At 44.7% G+C, this 20,091-nt stretch overlaps 2 protein-coding genes across 2 annotated transcripts in view; one reads left to right on the top strand and one right to left on the bottom strand.

Moving 5' to 3' along the window:
* Nucleotides 1–20,091, top strand: part of GABRA5 (gamma-aminobutyric acid type A receptor subunit alpha5) — a gene marked incomplete at both ends in the record, with an annotated part of 55,516 nt that overhangs the window by 1,418 nt on the left and 34,007 nt on the right. Inside the window, 3 exons of the mRNA XM_084269673.1 lie at nt 6,921–7,042; nt 8,232–8,299; nt 8,403–8,623. Of these exons, the coding sequence (XP_084125799.1) occupies nt 6,921–7,042; nt 8,232–8,299; nt 8,403–8,623 (411 nt within the window). The remainder of the gene's footprint in view (nt 1–6,920; nt 7,043–8,231; nt 8,300–8,402; nt 8,624–20,091) is intronic.
* The window catches only part of GABRB3 (gamma-aminobutyric acid type A receptor subunit beta3), a gene marked incomplete at both ends in the record, with an annotated part of 193,959 nt that overhangs the window by 147,185 nt on the left and 26,683 nt on the right, over nt 1–20,091 (bottom strand). The window lies entirely within an intron of this gene.

Below are 20,091 nucleotides of genomic sequence, written 5' to 3'. Positions count from 1 at the left end.
TTGCAGTAGTTGAGTATGACCTGTTTGGTGTGAGGTCTTTTAGCTGTGCCCCTCCTCTAACAGAAGAATAATCTGGGGGAAGTGGGACGGGGGCAGGGGTGGGGGAAGAGGGTTTAACTCTCCCTTTTGACTCCAGAGCAAATACGGAGTCTAAGTCCCGGGTAGGATTTGGTGTGACCTGTAACCCAGCAGATAATCGGAACAGGATAGTTAGGAGAAACTAGGACACTTGTTTTCTGCGAGTTACTCACGAAGCTGCTGCGCACTAAAATGAGATCATCACGTAACCTCCCCTCCACACCCCCCATTTCTGATCTAGTAATTTTAGTCTGGGCCTGCAGAGATAAGCAGCTCCAATTCGCCGCACCATTCACGCGCTGCCTTAGGGCTGAATTTTGACCCCGCTCAAAAGACAGTGGAAGCTCCCACGCTCCGCTTCAGAGGCAGAAGCAGTTTCAGAGTGTAATTTGCTAAGTGCTTTGGGACTGACTCTCCAGGACAGAACGGTACGATTTACATGTGGGCTGGTATATTAACTGTGAGAATCTAATACTGATCATCCTTGCTGTTGTTACCAGGTTCTCCTTCATTAGCTTCATCCGTGTTTGGATTGCACTGTTAACGTTGCAGCACGCTTTGCAATGTGCTAGATAAAAGTATTTGGTCAAACAAGCACAAATTAAAAATACAGTAGGACTTCATAGATGAAGGCAGAGATTTGTCTACAATTTCTCCATAGCCATTCCATATTTATATTAAATCATAAATACAGTTTTTGCTGACATAGCCAAAGCCACCTTGGGGGATTTTGATGCACAATGCCTGGTAAAATAAACAGGAATTATGTCTCTCAGTCTCCTAGGCTACTTCAGAAATCTCAGCAAAAGTCTGTGATTAATGTTTAACATAAATGCGGAATGACTATTGAGAGTTACCCACACCAATAGGTGGTACAGAGAAGGACTGTAGGCATAGCTGGTAGAAGTTATTTAAAGAAAAAAATCACTGGATTAAAATTCAGAGATGCAGATGAAACGAGAAGAGGATGCAAAGTCCCTCACTGTTATTGGTGTAACAGTTTTATGAGTCTGCTTCTCCAGAAACGGGCCAGCACAAGTCAAGGCTTTTTCAAGCTTGTCTTGTGTTGTATAATGCTCTAATGAGTTAAGGTGTTTTATGAGAAGATTTCAAGATAGTTCACAATTGTCTTCAAAGTAAGTGGTAATAGCCGAGCTGGAGAATAATTAGAAGTCAGATATAACTGTGAAGAGTGTTTCCAAATGAGACAAGAGCCTGATTCCTCCCATGTGCTTTACATGAAGGGCTGCACTGAACTCAGTCGTGGTTTCATGAGCATAAGGCCTACGGGGTCAGGCTGACACAACCAAGCAGAGGGTGGGATGCTCTCCTGGCAGGGGGTCAGCGGAAATCCAAAGTAATTTGGATCCTGCTCCCTTCAGACGGTTGCCCACAAGAGCAAACACTGCGAACATCCTGCTGGTAGGGAATCAGTGAACGCAGGGTGCTGTCCTGCCGTGGCCCTGCCCATCATCATGCGCTTTCTGACCCTCGGGGAGCCCACGCGGTTGCAACACTGCAAGGGGTGGCTCGATGGGTGACCGCCTGCCCCAAGATCCCACTGAGATTAGGTAGTATGTGGTTGGCCCCCACGCTGGCCAACCTTACTGCATCCTGAGTCGTCCTTGTGAGCCCCAGACTGTCCACAGGGACATCTCCAGTGGCGCACTGGTGCCGCACCATCCCTGTGCTTCTGCATTTTCGACGTGCACTGTCAGAAATCTGTCTGAGAGCTGAAACCAACGGGGATGGATGATGTTGGTGTAACCACAGTTTAACTGCTGTCCACTAATAATATTTATAATAGTAGAAGCAATGCAAAACAGAAGATCCCAATTAAATGCAGCAAACGCAAGACTTGTCTGCACACCATAAGAATTCAGTCTGTGGCATCTGTAGCTTCATGTGCTTTTCCATTAGCTCGCAGCCCTTATCACTAAGACCATAATCCTGCTATTTAGCCTACACATACCTCCCCTTCAGGCTGTTATTTCAAGTTAGTTGCTGCAACCCAGAGCAGATAGTTCTGCTGGGTTATGCCTTTCCAAATACTTACAGATGCTAAGGAGTTCTTCTGCATATTTTCAAGACTAATGTTGTAAGAATTACCGTACGCTTATGCACACATGCTTCTCCTTTTTTTTTTTTAGCCTGTTTTTCTTTCCTTCTCCCTGTCTCCAGATAGGTTTTTGGAACCCATTAGATGATTTTAATAACTGTAAATGTAAGTGGGTACCTAGAACTGCTTGGAGGAGGCAGACTCAGTCTGTCCCTCTGCAGAACAAAAAGCTACGGCTTCAGCATCTTTCTTTCGCGTGGCCTGACGGCTGACCAAATGACAGGTGTGTACCTGCAGGCCGTCCAGCATGTGCTTGGTGCAAGACCAGCCCTGAAATGTGTTGCCTCTTAGTGAACCCGCAGGTCTGTGATTTGGGGAGCTGAGAGTGCTGGGAGGTCTTTAATGACTGGGAGAAATTGAAAGGGGCATTAAGGTGCAAGAGCGTGAGGGCAATGAGGTGTTGCCCTATGAAAAACAGGTTTTATTACACTACTCGCGTATTGCTCAGTCCCAGAAAGTAGTGAAATACTGCTTTTGCTAAATAAAAGAATGAAATTATTCTTTAAGGATCTGCAAAGACCGTTAAAGCTCTTAGTCCTCTATCCTAATCCGATGTGAAAGAATTGAATCTTCATTGCACAGATTCACAAAATATCAGTGGTTTTAGATCTCAGGAATCTCTAAGAGATGGCAAGAAGCTGACTTAGAAAAGTAAATCTATTTCCCTTGATGTCTGGCCAACTGACAGTACCCAAAAGTGCACAAGTACATCTTCCACTGTCTTTTCCACAAACTGTTGTCTGAAGTTCCATTATAATTTCAATCCTATTAAAGCAAGTTATTGGAAACTCTACTTTTAAGAGAAAGAGGGAAAAAAATATACAACTTTCAGTCACATAATATGCCTCAATTATTTTTCCGGTGTCATTTACCTTTTTTTTTTAAAAATAATTTTGGGAAAATCATTAAATATCTACCATACATTTACATTTTCCTCTTATTGCAACTAAGCTGTGAATAGTACCTGTCATGATTTTGACTAGATGGCAAAAAAAAAGACAGTGATGTTTGAAATGGTAAATGATGAACTTCTCGGAAGAGGTAGCTGAGCATCTGTAGAGAGTTATTACATTTTACATTGATGGGCCTCTTCTGTGGCTCCTGATTTTTTCAGTCACCCTGAAATTGCAATATTAAATAAATGTGATGAGGAGTATTCCTGGTTGGTTTAGTTTATGTTCAATAATGAGCTTTAAACGTAATTATCTTTGAATTTTCTTAGCATTTCGCAAGGTTCTTTTCTAGGTTTATTTTTATCCATAACTGAAAGTGTCTGCTATAAAAACATTTTTGGTTGCAGAGAGGCAATAATGCGCTTACCTGCTATTATGTTGATAAAACCTGATCTTTAGCTGCGTGGAAATAATAAATTTGGGATATCACCTGCTTTCTCTCTATTAATAGAGCTGTAGCATCTATCTACATGCACATAACTTTCACATACAGTTTAAAGGTCTTATGTCATAAAAGACAACCTCGGCACTTACTCCAAAACGTGTGTTTTACCAACTGTTTCAAAAATAGAAATGAAATGGTAACTTTTCTGTGAAATAAAAGGTAGTGTGTGCATTAATGGCATTCAGTAATCCATCTACAGGCACAACTTCACATAATACTGACATTTCTCCAAAATTCAGCATCAGATGCCTTCTTGTTCTGGTGAAGCGATCTGCCAAATCTAAATTGGTTTGCAGCTTTGCAGATGAAGTGCACAGTTTTTTACGAGTCTTCCCCCTAGTTTTTTCTCCATCTTTTTTATCTATTAATTAGCTTTTCTTGTGGAGATACAAAAGGGTTTCAGTATTTGAGGTGTGTGTATACTGTTCTGGTGAAAGGTGTGCATAGCTGAGATAGAAGGAAGCAGCGTCAATTACCCTTGTTCGATTCAGAGGAGCAGTTACAAGAACCAAGTATATTTTGTCCCATCCCCACAAAAATAGTTCAATGGAAATCTTCCCTCTGAGTTCAGCTGGCTTTGAATTCAGCCGTAAGCACTAAAAATAACAAGCTTTTTCGAGAGCAGAGAGACTAGTGAAGCTTTGTATCCTGTGCCCCCAGCACCGTACCTTTGCAATAATCCCAGCTCCGCATTTGGCATCCCTTGTTCCCATCTCCCATTGCAACACCTACACTCTACCTCTGCGCTCCTTTTCTCCCAGGATCTTTCCTAATCACCCTGCGAGTCTCCTCCATATCTCTTAATTAGCAGAGAGGAGGTGGGCTGGTTTTGCTGAGGCTGTATCTGAGCTACATGCCTGCTGACTGGCCCAGTCAGCGAGCCAGAGGGAATAGATGACTGCTGACCTCACATTTTTACTTAATGAGGCACTAATTTAGGTCTCTCTCCCCTTGTCTAGTCACCGCTTCTCAGGAAACTTGTAGGAATGAAATGAAGTTTGATCTCTCCGCTGCTTTGTCAGAGGCATTGGAAACTGAAAATGGGTTCATATTGATAGGGGGAAGCAGGCAGACAGCGTGATGCATATCTCTCTCTTATGAAGATAAAAAAAAGAAGCGAAAAGAAATAAGAAAAAATTAAAATAGCATTCTAGAATTTTACAGAAGCAGTAGTTACGGTCACTGCATAGTAAGAACCTCTGTAACTATGGGCTCTGGTTTGTATTCGTTAGGCTGCTGCTTGTAAATATTCACCTTTATGTGGTGAATCCCTTTGGTTAGGATTCACAAAAAAGCATGCAGACTTTTGTCTTGAATGGTCCACGCTGCAGGGATGTCCTAACATTTCTGAGATTGGTTTGCATCTGCTGGATTAACTGTCTTTTCTTATAGGCAAACACATCTGAGATGTTGCTTGCCTCAGTTGTTCACTGGAGGTTGTGGTCACAGCATGGAAAACAAAATTAATTTTGTCTTTTGACCAAAGGGGAAAGGGGGTGGCCTGAGAAATGGGCAAGATTTGCAGCTACGTCCCCATCTGCAGCAAAGGTGAGCCCCTTGGTGGCCTTGGGCTCCCCAGCACTGAGCTTGCTGAGGGTCACAGCAGCGCTGACATCACTCATGCCATGAGGAGCTTCCTCAGTCAGGTGTTTACAGGTGCTTCAGTGTTCCTGGGAATGGGGTCCCTTCTCCCACCACCCAGTCTCGCTCCACTTTTCCTGAGAGGCTTTGCCACCCTTTCCTTTCCCAGCAGAAGCACTCATGCTGTAAGAGGAACAGGGGTGGGACTGGGGGTCCTCATGTCTGCGAGGGGCTAATGTGGACACCAGCAGCTTGCCCTGAGCCAGGTCTTGCATCACTAAACCCTGTGCAAGTAAAACCAGGTTGAGGTCCCTCCTCTTTCTGTTCTGTTAGGTAAGCTGAACGCATATGTTACAAGCATTCTGCAAGGCAAGCTGTTCAGAGGAATGCTTTGTGGTTCTCTATTTATTTACTGATTTATTCCCCCAGGGACTGGTAGCAAATAAACATAGATTTTTTTGTTGTGGGGTTTGTTTATTGTTGGGGTTTTTTTTATCTCTGGGTGATTGGCTCACACTGAGTTCAGGTTGTTGGAGCTTAAGTGAATCCTGTCTGCTGGCAGGGTACGGTTCCTAGCAAGGCAACGTGCCCTCTGTCGCAGCTGGAGCGTTTTTTGGTGGTTTCAGCAGAGACTGAACCTTGAATAAGCACCGAGTGTGGGCAAACTTGCTGTCTTCAGTGCTCCTCGCTTGCTGTGGGTGAAGCATGCTTACAGATAAACTCCTGTGTCTGTTCTTTAGGTAAGCAAAGAGTCTAATAGCCAGGGGATTCTCCTGAGCATCTTTAAATGAAAATCAAATGGACTTAACAGTGCCAGTGATAGTTGTGCTGTGAGCTGGAGAATCAGCTTCACAGGTGTGAGCCATGGATACCTGAGCAGACAAGTTTAAAATAAAACACCGATGTCTTTTTGTGGGCTTAAAGGACCACATCTGAAATACTTCTGTACATACCTCACCAAAATAAAGATGAGTTTGGAATGAAACCAAGCCCGTCCCGAAAGGTATGGAACGAGGCCCACTACACGTTGTTATTTGCATACTACAAGGGAGGGCTAATTTATGCAGAAGAGAGAGGAGGGAGGAAGAACTGTCTGTTCTGTCCTGCAGTAGTAGCTTTTTCCAGATACTCCAGTGATCTGAGGTGGGATTTTTGAATGCATCAGGGGTTTGTTGTCCTCAAATGAGGTTAGAGTTCGTCCTTTGTTCTGGCAGCAGATTACAGAAACACTAGAAATCGGCAGCAGTTCAGCATGTAAGGACTACAGAGTACCTTCCGGCAGGCTCGCAAGAGCATCCCCAGGCAAACCTGTGCTGCTTGCACAGCTCCTCTGCCAGCTCATGCAGTTCCCAAAGACTGGAGAGCTAAACTTGGGATAAAAACAAGAACAGCTTTTGCTGACCCGGGGGCAGAGACATGTCCATGCCAGGGAATTGGTGGGGCAGTGGTGGGACAGGGCAGAGCAAGGCACGGGCATCTCCCCGTGCAAGAGGGTCAGTGGGCTCAATCATCCGTCAATCTTGCACCCTGGGGCTATACCTCCATGGTACAGGTCCTTCCTCGGGTCCTCCTCCTGCAGGGAGAGGTATTGACGAAATTGCTACAGCTCCCTATGTCGCTCAGCTGGAGCTGGAGCTGCAGGAGAGGGACGAAGCTCAGGTTCTGGTGCAAAGTTCCCTTGTGACTGAATCCCCTTGGGGCTGGCACAGCTTTTGACGTGTTTCCTTTTGTTTGCATAAAATAGCTTCTCACAAACGCCAACAGCATCGGGAAAAGAGGACACCAATGATAACATCACTATATTCACCAGGATCTTGGATGGTCTGCTGGACGGCTACGACAACCGACTGCGCCCAGGGCTGGGAGGTAGGATAACTCATTCACTGTGGACGGTCCCCTGGTATGTGGGACCACCATCTACACGATGCCCTCCCGTATGAGTGCCCTCTTTCAGCATGGGCCTCAGTGAGACGTCGTGTTTCATTAGCTAAACTAAGTGCATTTGTCTCCTGGCAAACAGGGCACAATACAAAGGTCACTGAAAGTTGTCTTCTAGTCATTGAGGTAATCTGAGGTTGCATCAGGAGAGCTTGTGTTATGCATTTTTTCTGTAATTAAATACGGTTTGGATTTTTTTTTTCCTTTCTTGTACTCCCTCAGGTGAGCGAGACAGGGTGCTAGCAGGTTGCTGCAAGGTTCCCTCACTGGTCAGCATGTATAAAATTATGCTGGTGACAAAAATCTCTGTTAAAAACAGATCCCTGAACCATCTATTTTTAGACAGCTAGAGCAAATCTGTATTGATACGTCATTTTGATAACCTCTATAGCAGCTATTTTAAAACCCTAACATGTGAATAGTTGCTTGCCATCCTAACCTTGTTGAGCCCTCCTTCAGCTCTCTATCCCCCAGATTTTTCTCATCTTCTACCCATGTGTAAACCATCTGTTATGTTTCTTCCTGGCCCTTTTTTAATCTGGCTACCCCCTCCCCTTCCTCTTGTGAGACCAACACATTGCTTTCATCCCTTTCTCTCCTTCTCCTCTCACTTTACACAGAGATGCTTGAAAATAGGGCTCGATGCTCCTATCTTATGTAACGAACTTCTGAAATTTCTGCCCTTAAATTAAATTAGTCCTGGATTTGAAAAGATGCCAGAAAGACTTAGTGTCTTGAGAGTAGAATTAATTTCACCTAACTTTGGACATCTATAATATAGATGTTTGAAATTGGGCAGATCGCCCAAGCCAGCAGAGGGTCCTTCCAAGATACGCTTCATCTTATCCCATAGTTGGCACTGAAACCTGTCAGTCAGAGGAATTGTTCCTTCAAAAGGGCTGTTTCTTTCCACTGATTATAAGCAGTGAGCCTGAGCTCCCGAAGTTTGACATCTGCATTTGGTCAGGGATGAAATTCCTCCTCAAACAACTTCTTAATTTCAAGCTTTTGGGGATTTTTGAGTGACTCAGAAATTGTTAACAGAGAAATGCATCAGAAGCACGTATCTGCATCTTATAGCGATTCCTAATGCAGAGCCTATCTATATTTATTCCAGAGAGAATAACTCAGGTGAAAACAGACATCTATGTTACCAGTTTCGGTCCCGTGTCAGACACAGAAATGGTAAGTTGGAGCGCGTGGCTCCCAGCTCCTCTGTGTTTACTTGGCTTTGGAACCACGGCTTCTGTTCAGCCCCTGCGATGCCTCCCCTGTTTCTTTGTGCCAGGAATACACCATCGATGTTTTTTTCCGACAAAGCTGGAAAGACGAAAGGCTGCGGTTCAAAGGACCTATGCAACGCCTCCCCCTGAACAACCTGCTCGCCAGTAAGATTTGGACCCCGGACACTTTCTTCCACAACGGCAAGAAGTCCATTGCTCACAACATGACAACCCCAAACAAACTCCTGCGCCTGGAGGATGATGGCACGCTGCTGTATACCATGAGGTAATAACCGAGATTGATTTCTTCTGATGCTGATTCCCAACTAGCTCTGCAAATGCTTGTGGGGAGCGCCACTTCCCCCTCTCCTAGGAGAGCCAGGCAACCAACCTTTCACACTTGTTTATGTGAATATCGAGAAAAATGGAAAACATAATCGCTGCCTACAAGTACCAATTAATTTGTAGCTTCTGAACACTGCTAGTGCTTAAATATTTCCTTTGATTAAATGGAAGGCATATTCTCAACAGATTTGATGATTCAGTCCAGCATGAAGATCTGTTCTCCCTTACTGTTTGTATTTGCAGCTGCTATGCTGATTGCAGGAGAACTGTCTCCAAAGCCAAAATCTGAGATCTTCTGCTGGAGCAGTCCATCTTGAACCCTTAGAGCTTTTATCATTTTTTTTTTAATTATTATTTCACTAATAGTGCTAAAAGGCAAATCATCATTGGGATAAATTAAATAAGCTAGCAGTACTGTGGAGCTGCTTTAGAAAGTACTTTCCTGAAAACAAAGCTGGCATATTACACTGGCAGAGAAGCAAATTGGTGTCTCGGATCTTCAGGGTCATGCTCCTCATCTGATTAGAGGATACTGTCAAGCTTTGTCATTGCATAACCTAGATATAAGATACAATACTGGCGATGCTAGAGGATGGTCTGAAATTCTTCTCAGGCCAAATCCCACATCAATATACAGCGATTTGCTTATTAAAGGTAATTAGCCTGTAGTAATTAAGACTGCTGTCTATCTTCAACAGGGTTTTCTTCAAGAGTGTAGTCATACAGGCAACACTTGAAAAAAGAGATGAAGCGAAAAAACTACCAAGCAACCAAGTGTTTTTCTGAGCTTTTCACATACAGGCCCAGAGTGGTGCCTAAGCCCCACCAAAGCACTCGTGAGCCTGAGATTAGGTGCTGAGATGCCCTGGTTTTCAGCAGGCAGCCCCCAAATGACGGGAGGGGTGAGCTGAGCTCCCACTGGTGCCCTGTCCTGCTGTGGGGCAGAGCTGACAGCCACCCAGTGCCGCACATTGGGAGGGTGAGCACTGAGCTCGCTCCTGGGGCCCAGTGGTTAAGACTTGTTTGGGCTCAAGGGGATTACGCTTTAGTATGCAGGCACCTGGAACTTCCCAGGTTTTATTTCAGGTTTTCCAAACACATTTTACGTACTTATTTTGGCCCTAGTCTTAAATCCCTAGAATGGAAAAGTGATTTAGGATAAGTAAGGTATCCTTACATAAGTCCTTACAGCTTTAGAGCATCACAGTTGTAACTACACCAGTGCTAAAACAGACTTAGATGTGATAGAGGTTGTGTTTAAAAAGAAGGAAAAAAAAACCCTTCTGCTATGTGAATTGCTGTTCTTACGAGCCTGGAGTGATCTCCTCAATAATGGAAACGATGTGAGGATACACATACATGCTTAAATGAATAAAAGTTAGCATAACTATCAGAGAAATCTGTATTTCATAAAAATATTGGTAATGCTGACCTTGAAACCAAGTCTCACCGCCTCTAGGATGTACTAGTACAGATCTAGAGCCTACTGCAGAGGCAATTCCCGATTATCCGTGCGAGTTACTCGTGTAACTAAAGTCCAGACCAGGCTAGCAGCCAGCCTGGAGCAAAACATGAAGTTGTGTGGCGGATTCGCAGCTGGCATGCTATTTCTGTGCAGGCGCTGGGTATCGCGGTGCTAAAGAAATGCCACGAAGCATCGATTTGGGAGGCAATGAACCGAGCTGCCCAAGGTAGCGGAGTGACACCTGGGTGAGCACACTCCTGAACCTGAGTTACTGGGGGTGAGGGGGTGGGGGTGTCTCTCCTATGACCGTGGCAGAGTATTGTCGTGTTAAGGTGCTGCAGGCTATAGATATGTTGAGGAAAAGGCAGTGCCCTGCTCAGCATGTGCAGCAGAAGAAAAATTTGGGTTTGACACAGACTTTTCCATCGTCCCACTCAGTCCCTTTTCCCCCGGTTTTCACAGGGAAAGCTCTTTGAGACTGATGTTTTTGTAGGCTACAGAAAGACACAGAATGCTTTTCTAACCTAAAAAAACATGCAACATAACTTTTTTTTTCTTTTTTTTTTTTTGGTAGAGTATTGTGTGTGGGTGTGCATGTGTGTGGAAATAAATTCCCACTAACCGTGGCGTATGTGATAAGAAATGGAGCGCAAAGCAGTTTAAATAGCTTTGCCTTCCACTATTGCAAGTAATAACTTTAAAAATAAAAGATATCCTATGCTATTCTGTTCAAACACAAGTCAGGAGACTGCTTTTGTAAGGCACACAGAGCTGCGCTACTTTAGGGATAGCGCTTTTTTGTGATGGGTGTCTCAGCAGCTTGAGCAAGGTTCTGCTGTGAGGTGGTTGGAGGGACCAGGTCCTGACCTGCGCAGGGGTGGCTGTGACACACAGTCAGAACCTTCAGCTGCCTTTGCATGTCCTGACGAAGGTAACAGATCAGCACTGCTACCTAGCATGGCTTTCCCTGGGAAGATAGCCAGTGTCGGGCTTTTTGAGGGGAGAGCTGCTTGTCCCAGTAGTGGTTGAAGGTTTTGGGTCTTAGGCCGGGGTGCAAGCCCTGTCTCTTGTACCTCCCACCAGACTTACTTGGTTCTCAGGGTTTGGGGATGTGGAGGCAACCCTCTGTTAGCTTTGCATTCCCCTTGTTTCCAAGGAGGAATTGCAAGCTTCCCAGACTGTACGTAGGAGGAATCCGTGCAGGGAGGATTGGACCCTCTGTCATTGACAGAGATGCTTGAATTGCTTTTCCAACCTCGCATCTGGCTGCCTGAATGAAGAGGAGGGAAGCAGCTGAGACGATGCTGACCTCCCATCTTACTTGGCTTCCAAATATACCGAGTGTGATCAGCTGAGCAAACTTCCAGCTTTAGCACTTGTCAGTACATACATTTTCATGATACACGTGTTTGCTTATAAAGAAAAACATGTTCTCTGCATGTGGTGTTCGATGATGTGTTGCCTGGGTCAGAAGCTGGTGCGATGTATGTTGCTAGGGAAATCTGATAGGTGAGTCTCTGTATCCGTGTGGTATGAAAACCCTTCCGTGCTACTGCAGAAATACAACAATGCCTTTTAGACAGATTTCATAAGCAGCAGAAGCGTTCTCTGCGGGGAATGACTTCACAGTTCTGGGTGCCTTTGGGTTGGTAGGCCGTGTTTGTTTTATTTTGCCAACAATAACGCTGCTGAATGGAATGCTGCAAATTCTGTTTCTGCCCCTAGAGGGGGGTGTTGTCCGCATATTGGCCTTTATTTATTTAGTTTTTTTAATATTTTTTGGTTTGTTTTTTTTTTGAGGAGCAGCTCTGTGGTAAAAAAGTGCTCGCAAACATGCTTCATATTTTGCTAATCTCTGTAGAAAAATAACTTTGCGAATGGAGGGGGAAAAAATAATTCTTTCCCTTAAAAAACTTAAAAGGTATTTAGTTTATCCTGATAAATAAATGTTGAATAAGAGCATAAAGTCTGTTAATTCCACAAAACTATACTGAAAAGCAGAGTCTGGGATTTAAGCAACGTTTTCAGGCGAAAGCAAGAATGAGCATGTGTCAGCTGCATTTTCCCACTTGGTGGGAATTGGCTGTAACCCCAGAAGCTTTGATAAACTTTGCTACAAATTGTCAGGGAAAAAAAAAGCTGTGAAGGAGCCAGAAATAGTATGAAGCAAAGAACACACCATAGGGTAAAACTTTTGGACCATAAATTAACTTTTTGCCAGCAGCTCATAGTTATTTTCTATCAGCTTGTATACACTGACAAATCTAAGGGTTAGGTTCCTCTAAGCCCTGTTCCCGCTGTCATTTTGGAAGGACCCCAAGACCCTTTTCCTACCACTAGAACCAGCAGCTATCCGACAAGATTTGGAATTTTAAATATGATGTGGTCATGTACCTGAAGAGCGCACAGATTTTTTTCCCATGTTACTCTGGCAACTGAAGGTTGTTCAGCATTAAATCTGCCCATTGATCTGCAAATACATCACTCATCAGCTGAAGACTGCAGGCACTTGCCGGTTCAGAGCTAAGAAACTCCCAAATTTTCAGTGCAGCCCTGAAACACGGGTATCTTTAGGGACTCCTGGAAGGTAACTGAAAAACTCGGCTGTGTGCAGGGCTGGCTATCCACCTGATGGCAGCACAGCCACGCCGCTCACTCTTCTGTGGCAATCTAGGCTGAAAACATCACTTGATACCTCAGCGTTACAGATTGTCTGTGCAAGCACACGCAGGCCCTGGACGCACGTTAGCACAAAAGCCTGCTCCTCTGTGAAGGGGTCGGTGAGCCAGTGAACCATCGTGCGCTGTACAGCCACCGATTTATAAACGTGGTTAATGGGAAGATGGGGCACAGCTTTCAGGGCTCCCATCAGGAAAGGCAGGGTTTGTCGGCTTGGGGTTTTAAAGGGAAATATGTTCTATTGATACTTGGGTTCTCAAAGCGGTGAGTTTGGCGGAAGACCGCCTTTCCCAGGTGTAGGTTTGCTTCTGTGTCCCGGAGCGAGGAGTGACCAGCAAATCTAGGCCTTGAAATGAGCCCTCAGTTCTCAACCAGCCAGCTCTCTAGATGGGAACATTTCTGTTTGATTTGAATGCATTATTCTTATTTCAAAGGGAAGGTTTCATTTATGCATCCCTTTATATTTACAGAAAGGGATCTGTCAATGCTTTTGGGCATTGTATAAATATTACAAAACTAATTAGGAGCTATCAAGCCGTACAAATATGCATTTCCTTTCCCCATGTTAGACTTTCTGCCTTTTCTTTCATATTCAAGCTTCAGACTGCCTGAAGCCGGAAGGGAAAAAGAAATAATTTCTTCACATTGGGCTGAATCTTCCAGAGTGATGAAAAACTGCGATGGTGGCAAGGACTCTCAGCTGCTTTTCATCAATTCAGATTTTGACAGCGAGAGCAAATAGGGATATGAAGTGAAGGGCCCTTCCTTGAGGTTAGCAGCAGGATTCTTGTTTTAACACCAAGCCTACTGGTTCCTATTTCTCTGCTTTGATTGCACATTGCCCTATTTCTCAAAAGTTGTTCTTCAAGGAACTGAGATTTGTTGTTTTGAGAAATCCATGACTGGAGTTACCCACAGGGAGAGAGAGGCATCCGAGGACACTGGTGTAATACATTCAAAATGGGCAATTATGACCTGCCCAAATATAGTCCCTATGTAGAGTGTGTGACAATAGCCTATTCTGCTGGTAATAAAAGTGGGCAGAGCCCTGCAGAGATCTCCATCACAGAGACAGGAACTCACACAGCAAGGGCAGAATTGATTAAAAGATAAAATCCAAGCCTGAACCAGCCTGTCCTTGGATGAGGGAGAGGTTTGCCTGGACTTTGAGGAGTTAACAGAAGGTTCAACTTAAGTTCCAGGTCTGTGCTGAGCACAGAGGCAGAGCCATCTTTCTGTTGGGGTTAGCTGGTACAATTTCTGCCAGATTCCTTTGAGCTCCCCTTGTTTTATATGCACAAACCTGTTGAAGTGTTGTTCAGTGCTGCAGACAGGCTGACTTGATGTCCCAAGTGTGCATGGAGGGGAAGGAGTGACCAAACAGAAACCAGAGGGAAGGCGTGCCCTGACAGGTAGCCCCAAGCACCCCCCGGAAAGCACAGCTCTGTTGGTGACTCTGTCTTTGCCCAAATCTGCAGCTGGGTCCCAGCTCTGCAGCTGGAGGCTTCAGAAGAAGCTTATTGATGCTGAAGAATTGTTATGGCTACACTCTCTTTTTTTATTATCAGAGAAGGATAGAACATTGCATTGAACTCCCTAGTCATTTCGCTTCAGCTGAAATGAAAACCTTCATCACCTGATTGGAAACACCATCCCCCAAAGTACATTTGTTTTTGCTGAAATATCAGACTGCCAATGAACAATCTAAAATACGCTGTGGTGGGATGCACTGGGCAGGATGGGTGGGATTCACTTCAGCTAATTTTGCTGTAACATTGATGTCTGTGGCTAAGTCTCTTGGCTCACAATTGCTCCCAGTTGAGAGGAGAGATGCTCGTAAGGAGTTAGGTGTCTGCGTTATTCCAGATGTCTACTTTAGCATAAAAGGTGCCAGTTTCTCTCCACTCACACTTTAGGGGGTCCTGTTTTCTTCACAGTGACAGAAAAAGGAGCATAGGGTAACTGTTGTTGTGATGTCCCTATTTAATCACGAGTCCCATCCTACTTACTTCTATTGGTGGTTCCCATCCCATGCTTGTGTTGCCTGGAGATGGGTAGCATGCTGGCTGCCTAAAACTACAGGATGGTCTGGCCAGCAGCTGGTCCTATAGCTGTGGTGTGGAAGACTTGCACAGCTTTCTCTCCATGAAACACGAAGCACTCTTAAATTGGGTTCAGTCCTCCACTTTTGTCGGTGGTGGTAGAAGGGAATATAGTACACCTTAAGAGGAGTTCCAGAAACCCCAATGATCTTGCCTTTGCTTGTTCAGATGGAGGGAAGAGCCCCTAGAATGCTGCTTGAGGAAAGAGGTGTCTAGCAAGGGATGTCAGAGGACAGCTAGCTGCTGGTGTATGCCAGGTACCTGTGAATCAGCAGTGGAGGATCAGGAAGATCGATTTGAGTGCTTCAGTTTTGCAAGAAATGGGGGTAGAAGGGTTTTGGCAAGGAGGATACTTGGTACTGACAATGGTCACTCAGGAATAAGTAAAAGGTACTTCAGGCTGAGATACAGAGATCTGAAGTAGTCAGAAAGTAAAAGCATGCGTGTTAGGAAAAAAGGGGTTAGGGAAGCTGGAGAGTGGCTCCAAGCTACTTCAGAAAGGAAGACAGGAAGGACCTGGTGTAAGACATCTCAGAAACATCTGCTTGGATGAACAGAGTATGGTGGAGGGAGAAATTAATCCTGAACCATGTTATACCACAGTTAACCTGTTGGAAATTATTGGTAAGTTGCCTTTCTCTGGTGGCGGCACATGGGCCAACAGTGTGTGCTTGCATCCCAGAAGGCCAACCATATCCTGGGCTGCATCACAAGGAGCATGGCCCGCAGGTCAAGGGAGGATTCTGCCCCTCTACTCTGCTCTCATGAGACCCCATCTGGAATACTGTGTCCAGTTCCGGAGTCTAGAGGAGGGCCATGAAGATGACTGGAGGGCTGGACCACCTCTCCTACAAAGACAGGCTGAGATAGTTGGGCTTGTTCAGCCTGGAGAAGGCTCAGGAGAGATCTTATAGCAGCCTTCCAGTACCTGAAGGGGGCCTACAAGGAAGCTGGGGAGGGACTTTTTAGAAGGGCCTGTAGTGATAGGATGAGGGGAAATGGTTTTAAATTGGAAGGGGGTAGATTTAGATTGGATATTAGGAAGAAATTAGTCACTATGAGGGTGGTGAGACACTGGAGCAGGTTGAGGGTGGTGGTGGCTGCCCCCTTCTTGGAAGTGTTCAAGGCCAGGATGGATGGGGCCTTGAGCAGCCTGGTCTAGTGAGAGGTGTCCCTGCCCATGGCAGGGGCATTAGAACTTGATAATCTTTAAGGTCCTTTCAGACCCTAACCACTCTATGATTCTATGAAATCAGAATGCCTCTGGAGATCATTTAGTCCAACCCCCTGCCAGAACAGGACCAGCTGGAGCAGGCTGCACAGGTTTGATGAGTAGTATACTGGCACTGCATGTTTCTAGTGTTTTTTCTACTCTGTTCTGTAGAAGCCTTAAGATGTTACCTTCGGAGACTTCAGTTTCTTTCCAATAGATGTCAGCTTATCATATATCGATGTTCAGCCTGACTGAAACATTCCGTTTTCTACTGTTGAATTAAAATTTTCTGAAACCACATAAATTTGTATCTTACAGTCGTGTTTATATCACTCAAAATTCCAAACTGTTATTTCTATCTGGCTGTTCTAAATGATTAAACAAATCTTTTTCACTAGGCTCTAGCTAAAATCCTGAGGTCGTGTCTACTATGTACATGACATCCAGTATAAAAGCCTAGGAAGAATTTCTGAAAGCCAGGCTGGCCTTCCCTTTGCATACTGCTGTCAGGAGTTTGGGCCAGGAAATTTTGGGACCAGAAGGGATGATAAAAACCTGGATTATTTTAATGGCTCAGTCAGACTTCATGGAGTTGTCTGGTTATTCCAGAGTCATCTCTTCAGTGGATAATGCTCTCAAGTGTCCTGTCCATGTAAAAAAAAATACTATGTTTTGACTTGGAGATTCAGCTAGAAGACAAAATTAACAATCCCTCTTTTATCAAAATAATAAACACCTACTGTGTTTTTGCTGTTAACCGTGCATCTTAAAACGTCAGTTACACAAATTTATTTCAGAACGAATTAAACTCAAAATGCTGTCTCTGTGTTTGCTCAGTCCAGTGGTAAAATATGGTAGAATATGCGTCTCACCTCTTCTACCTGCTTTTGATTTTCTGTCTCTTCTGAAGGTGTCACTGAGCTGGCCTCTCACTGAGTCATAGACACAGATTTGTCCATCCCTGTTTGTGTGAGAGGGGACAGAAGTGCCTACCCTGAGGGAAATTGTACCCCCCTGATCTTGATAGGAACAGGGGTTTCCTATCCACCTGCATCACTGCATCATCATCCTGGGCAAATCTGGGTTGGACATAGTTTAGCACAGTGACTGTCAAGTGTCACAAGGAGATCCATTTGGCCCTTCCTTCTCTCAGGTGCCAGGAAGCAGGTGTTTAAGCTGTAGCAGATGCTAGCACTGGTGGTGGTATAAATAGAAAACAGATGGTAAATTGACTGTTTAATGACTGTTCATGGTGTGAAACAGCTGAGGGATCAGAGGGCTCCTTCCCTGGAGCAGCAAGCACCCACAGCCTGCCCCTCTACCAGGCGCTTCATGGCTGTGTTGATCAGGAGCGTGTAGCATTTCAGATGCAAGGCAAAAGAACCAGATGTCCTACTTGGATGGATAAACAACCTCTTCCATGTACCCACAGGGGTGCATACAAATAGGCACGTGCATGTGTTTCCCTGTGAAAGAGCATATCATCAAATTGCTTGGTGTGGAGGAGCACTGAAGTCAGGCAAAAGGCAGGAGATCTTGATGAGAGGTCACCTGGGAGGTGGACATAGAAATGTGTGGTGAATAAGAAGAGGCTGGAGTTAAATGTGAGTGGCTGAAGGGAAACTAGTGAGATGTTTTGGAGCTCTAGATTGTTAGTCTGAACTGTGGAAAATAACCCAAGGATTTCAGCTCTGTATTTAGTGTTGCCAGGTCGTGATTGCTCCTAGCTACTCTCCCATGTCTAGGTGCAAAAGAGCCCATTTAGTCTGGCACTGCCCACCCGGTGTGTCACCCCCTTTACTACTTTCTAAATCCAGCTCATTTGTCTCTACAGAAAATTCTGCATGCAGTTCAGTGCCTGTCCATACAAATACAAAGGTCGTGTGAGCTGGGAGGAAGAAATGGGATGGCTGTGCAGCCAGATAACCCTCATGCAAGGGGCAACATGTGCTGTACTGACAGACAGGAATGGAGGAATGAAAGCCCCTTTGACCAGCCAGAAAACCTGAACCGATCAAATCGTCAGAATAACAGGATGAGTGCACTGTGCCTTGTGCAGTAGTCTTTAGCCTCCATCACCTAGGGTGCCCGCAGGAGCTTTCTGTGCTTCCTTGTTCCTCGTGTACTTGGGTTTTCTCCCACTGAAAGCAAGGATCAGATGACCCCATGTCCAGTTGGGTGGTACCGGGCATTCCCTTCACTACCTGGTTCTGCCAGTAACTGGTACTGGCCTCTCCTGTGAGCCAGAAACAGTTCACAGTTCAGTCTTACACAGCACTGCAAGAGCAATTGTATTTCTAGGGGTTGGCACGTAGCTGAATGTGCCACCAAAGGGCCATGCTGATGAGATCATAGTGAAAATGTGTAGCATGTGTAGACTGGGGGGCATGTGTGGCATGGCATAATGAATTGTGGGCTGATGGAGATGTTGTTTCCCATTTTACCAGCATCAACAACTGCATCAGCTTCTCAGCATTGCCAGTGCTAGTTAGATTTTTGGTTTTTAATTCAAGAATTCTGTAAATATAGAAGCTACTGCAGAGGGTAGACTTCAAGTCCTTCCTTGTGGAGTGTCAAAGAGAATTCATCATGTATAAGGACCAACAAGGAGAGAAATCTTGGAGAATTTTTAAAGTGAAACTTTTGAATGGGTGTGATAACGTTTACAGTACTCATAACTGCATAACCATATTGGTCAAAAGTTTCTTTAGGAAAGTAAAATAGGTTTGTAGGCAGAGAACCTAAATGAGAAGTTGACTACCAAAAATCTCAGGGTTTTTAATTGTACTGGTTAGTCTGATAAAAATCAGAGCTTCTTCCAGCACATTTTACCTTCCTCATGGACTTCATTAGACAGCTTGGCAAGAAATACTGTAGAATGAAAGGTATCACCTCTATTACAAACTTTTACCAGGAGCTGGAAATGCGATGACTCTTTCTATAACCTCTCGAATCCCAATGAAAGATCAAATAATGTAAGTGCCGTCTTGGTTATTTCAGTGCCTTTCTCTCTTCTTCCTGTGCCTAGAGGCTGAACACTCCCCTATTCCCTTCTAAGAGTGTACTCTGTGTACTCCATGGTCCTCCACATGCAAGGAGGTCGTTCCTATAGTGGCACAGCTTTTGAGATCAATCCTGCCTATATAAGCTATGCTAAGGATTTGGTTTGCTTAAAATTAGAGTTTTACTGTCAAGAACACCATGCAGCTGAATTATATATTCACAGCTCACAAAAAACATCATTAACTGGAGCTCTTACTCTTCCACAGTCCCTTCCCTGGGGCATCTTCAAAGCATATCTCGGTGTTATATAAAGACAACACATCTCTCCATCATAGGAAAGTTGGGAAAGGGTAGTAGTGGCAGAGAGGTTATGAAGGAAAAATGGGCTAAGATACAAATTTCTTCACGCCACCTCACTCCAGGTCCTAGCTTCAATTTCTGTTCTGTGTTCACTTTATATAGTGGATTCCAAGGAAATGAGTGTATTATCAGCACTATAGATAAGAAGCAGTGATGAACTGACTCCATATCCCACAAAGAGGTGCAGAACAAGGCCCCGAGTCCATATTTTGGCTTCTTATCCAACACACTGATGGAGATTTGTGAGCAAGGCAGTGTTTGTGTTACTGAGAATAATCACTTCTCTCCCCACTGAGCCAGGTGGCAGACAGTTACCCAGCCAGGCGCAGATTTCGGGGCAACTTTTACAGCCATCGATACCATGACTAACCATGTAACCTCATCCTAACTCTTCTGTGCTCTGTTAGGTAACCCACTGACTTCACCATCAACAAGGTGCGTGTTGGGGCTGTATGGAAAGTTCTTCGGAACCAAGAAAAGACTTTGTGTGTGTGTGTGTGTGTGTGTGCGCACACATTACGTTTACTTGAGGAACAGAATGAGCTGTCAAATCCTAGGATTAAACACTGCTGCAGCCTGAAACAAGT

Source organism: Gallinula chloropus, assembly GCF_964237585.1.
Source record: "Gallinula chloropus genome assembly, chromosome: 1".
In the NCBI taxonomy this organism is placed as follows: domain Eukaryota; kingdom Metazoa; phylum Chordata; class Aves; order Gruiformes; family Rallidae; genus Gallinula; species Gallinula chloropus.
The sequence above is the reverse complement of the archived record's forward strand: the minus strand, read 5'-3'. Positions and strand labels throughout refer to the sequence as shown.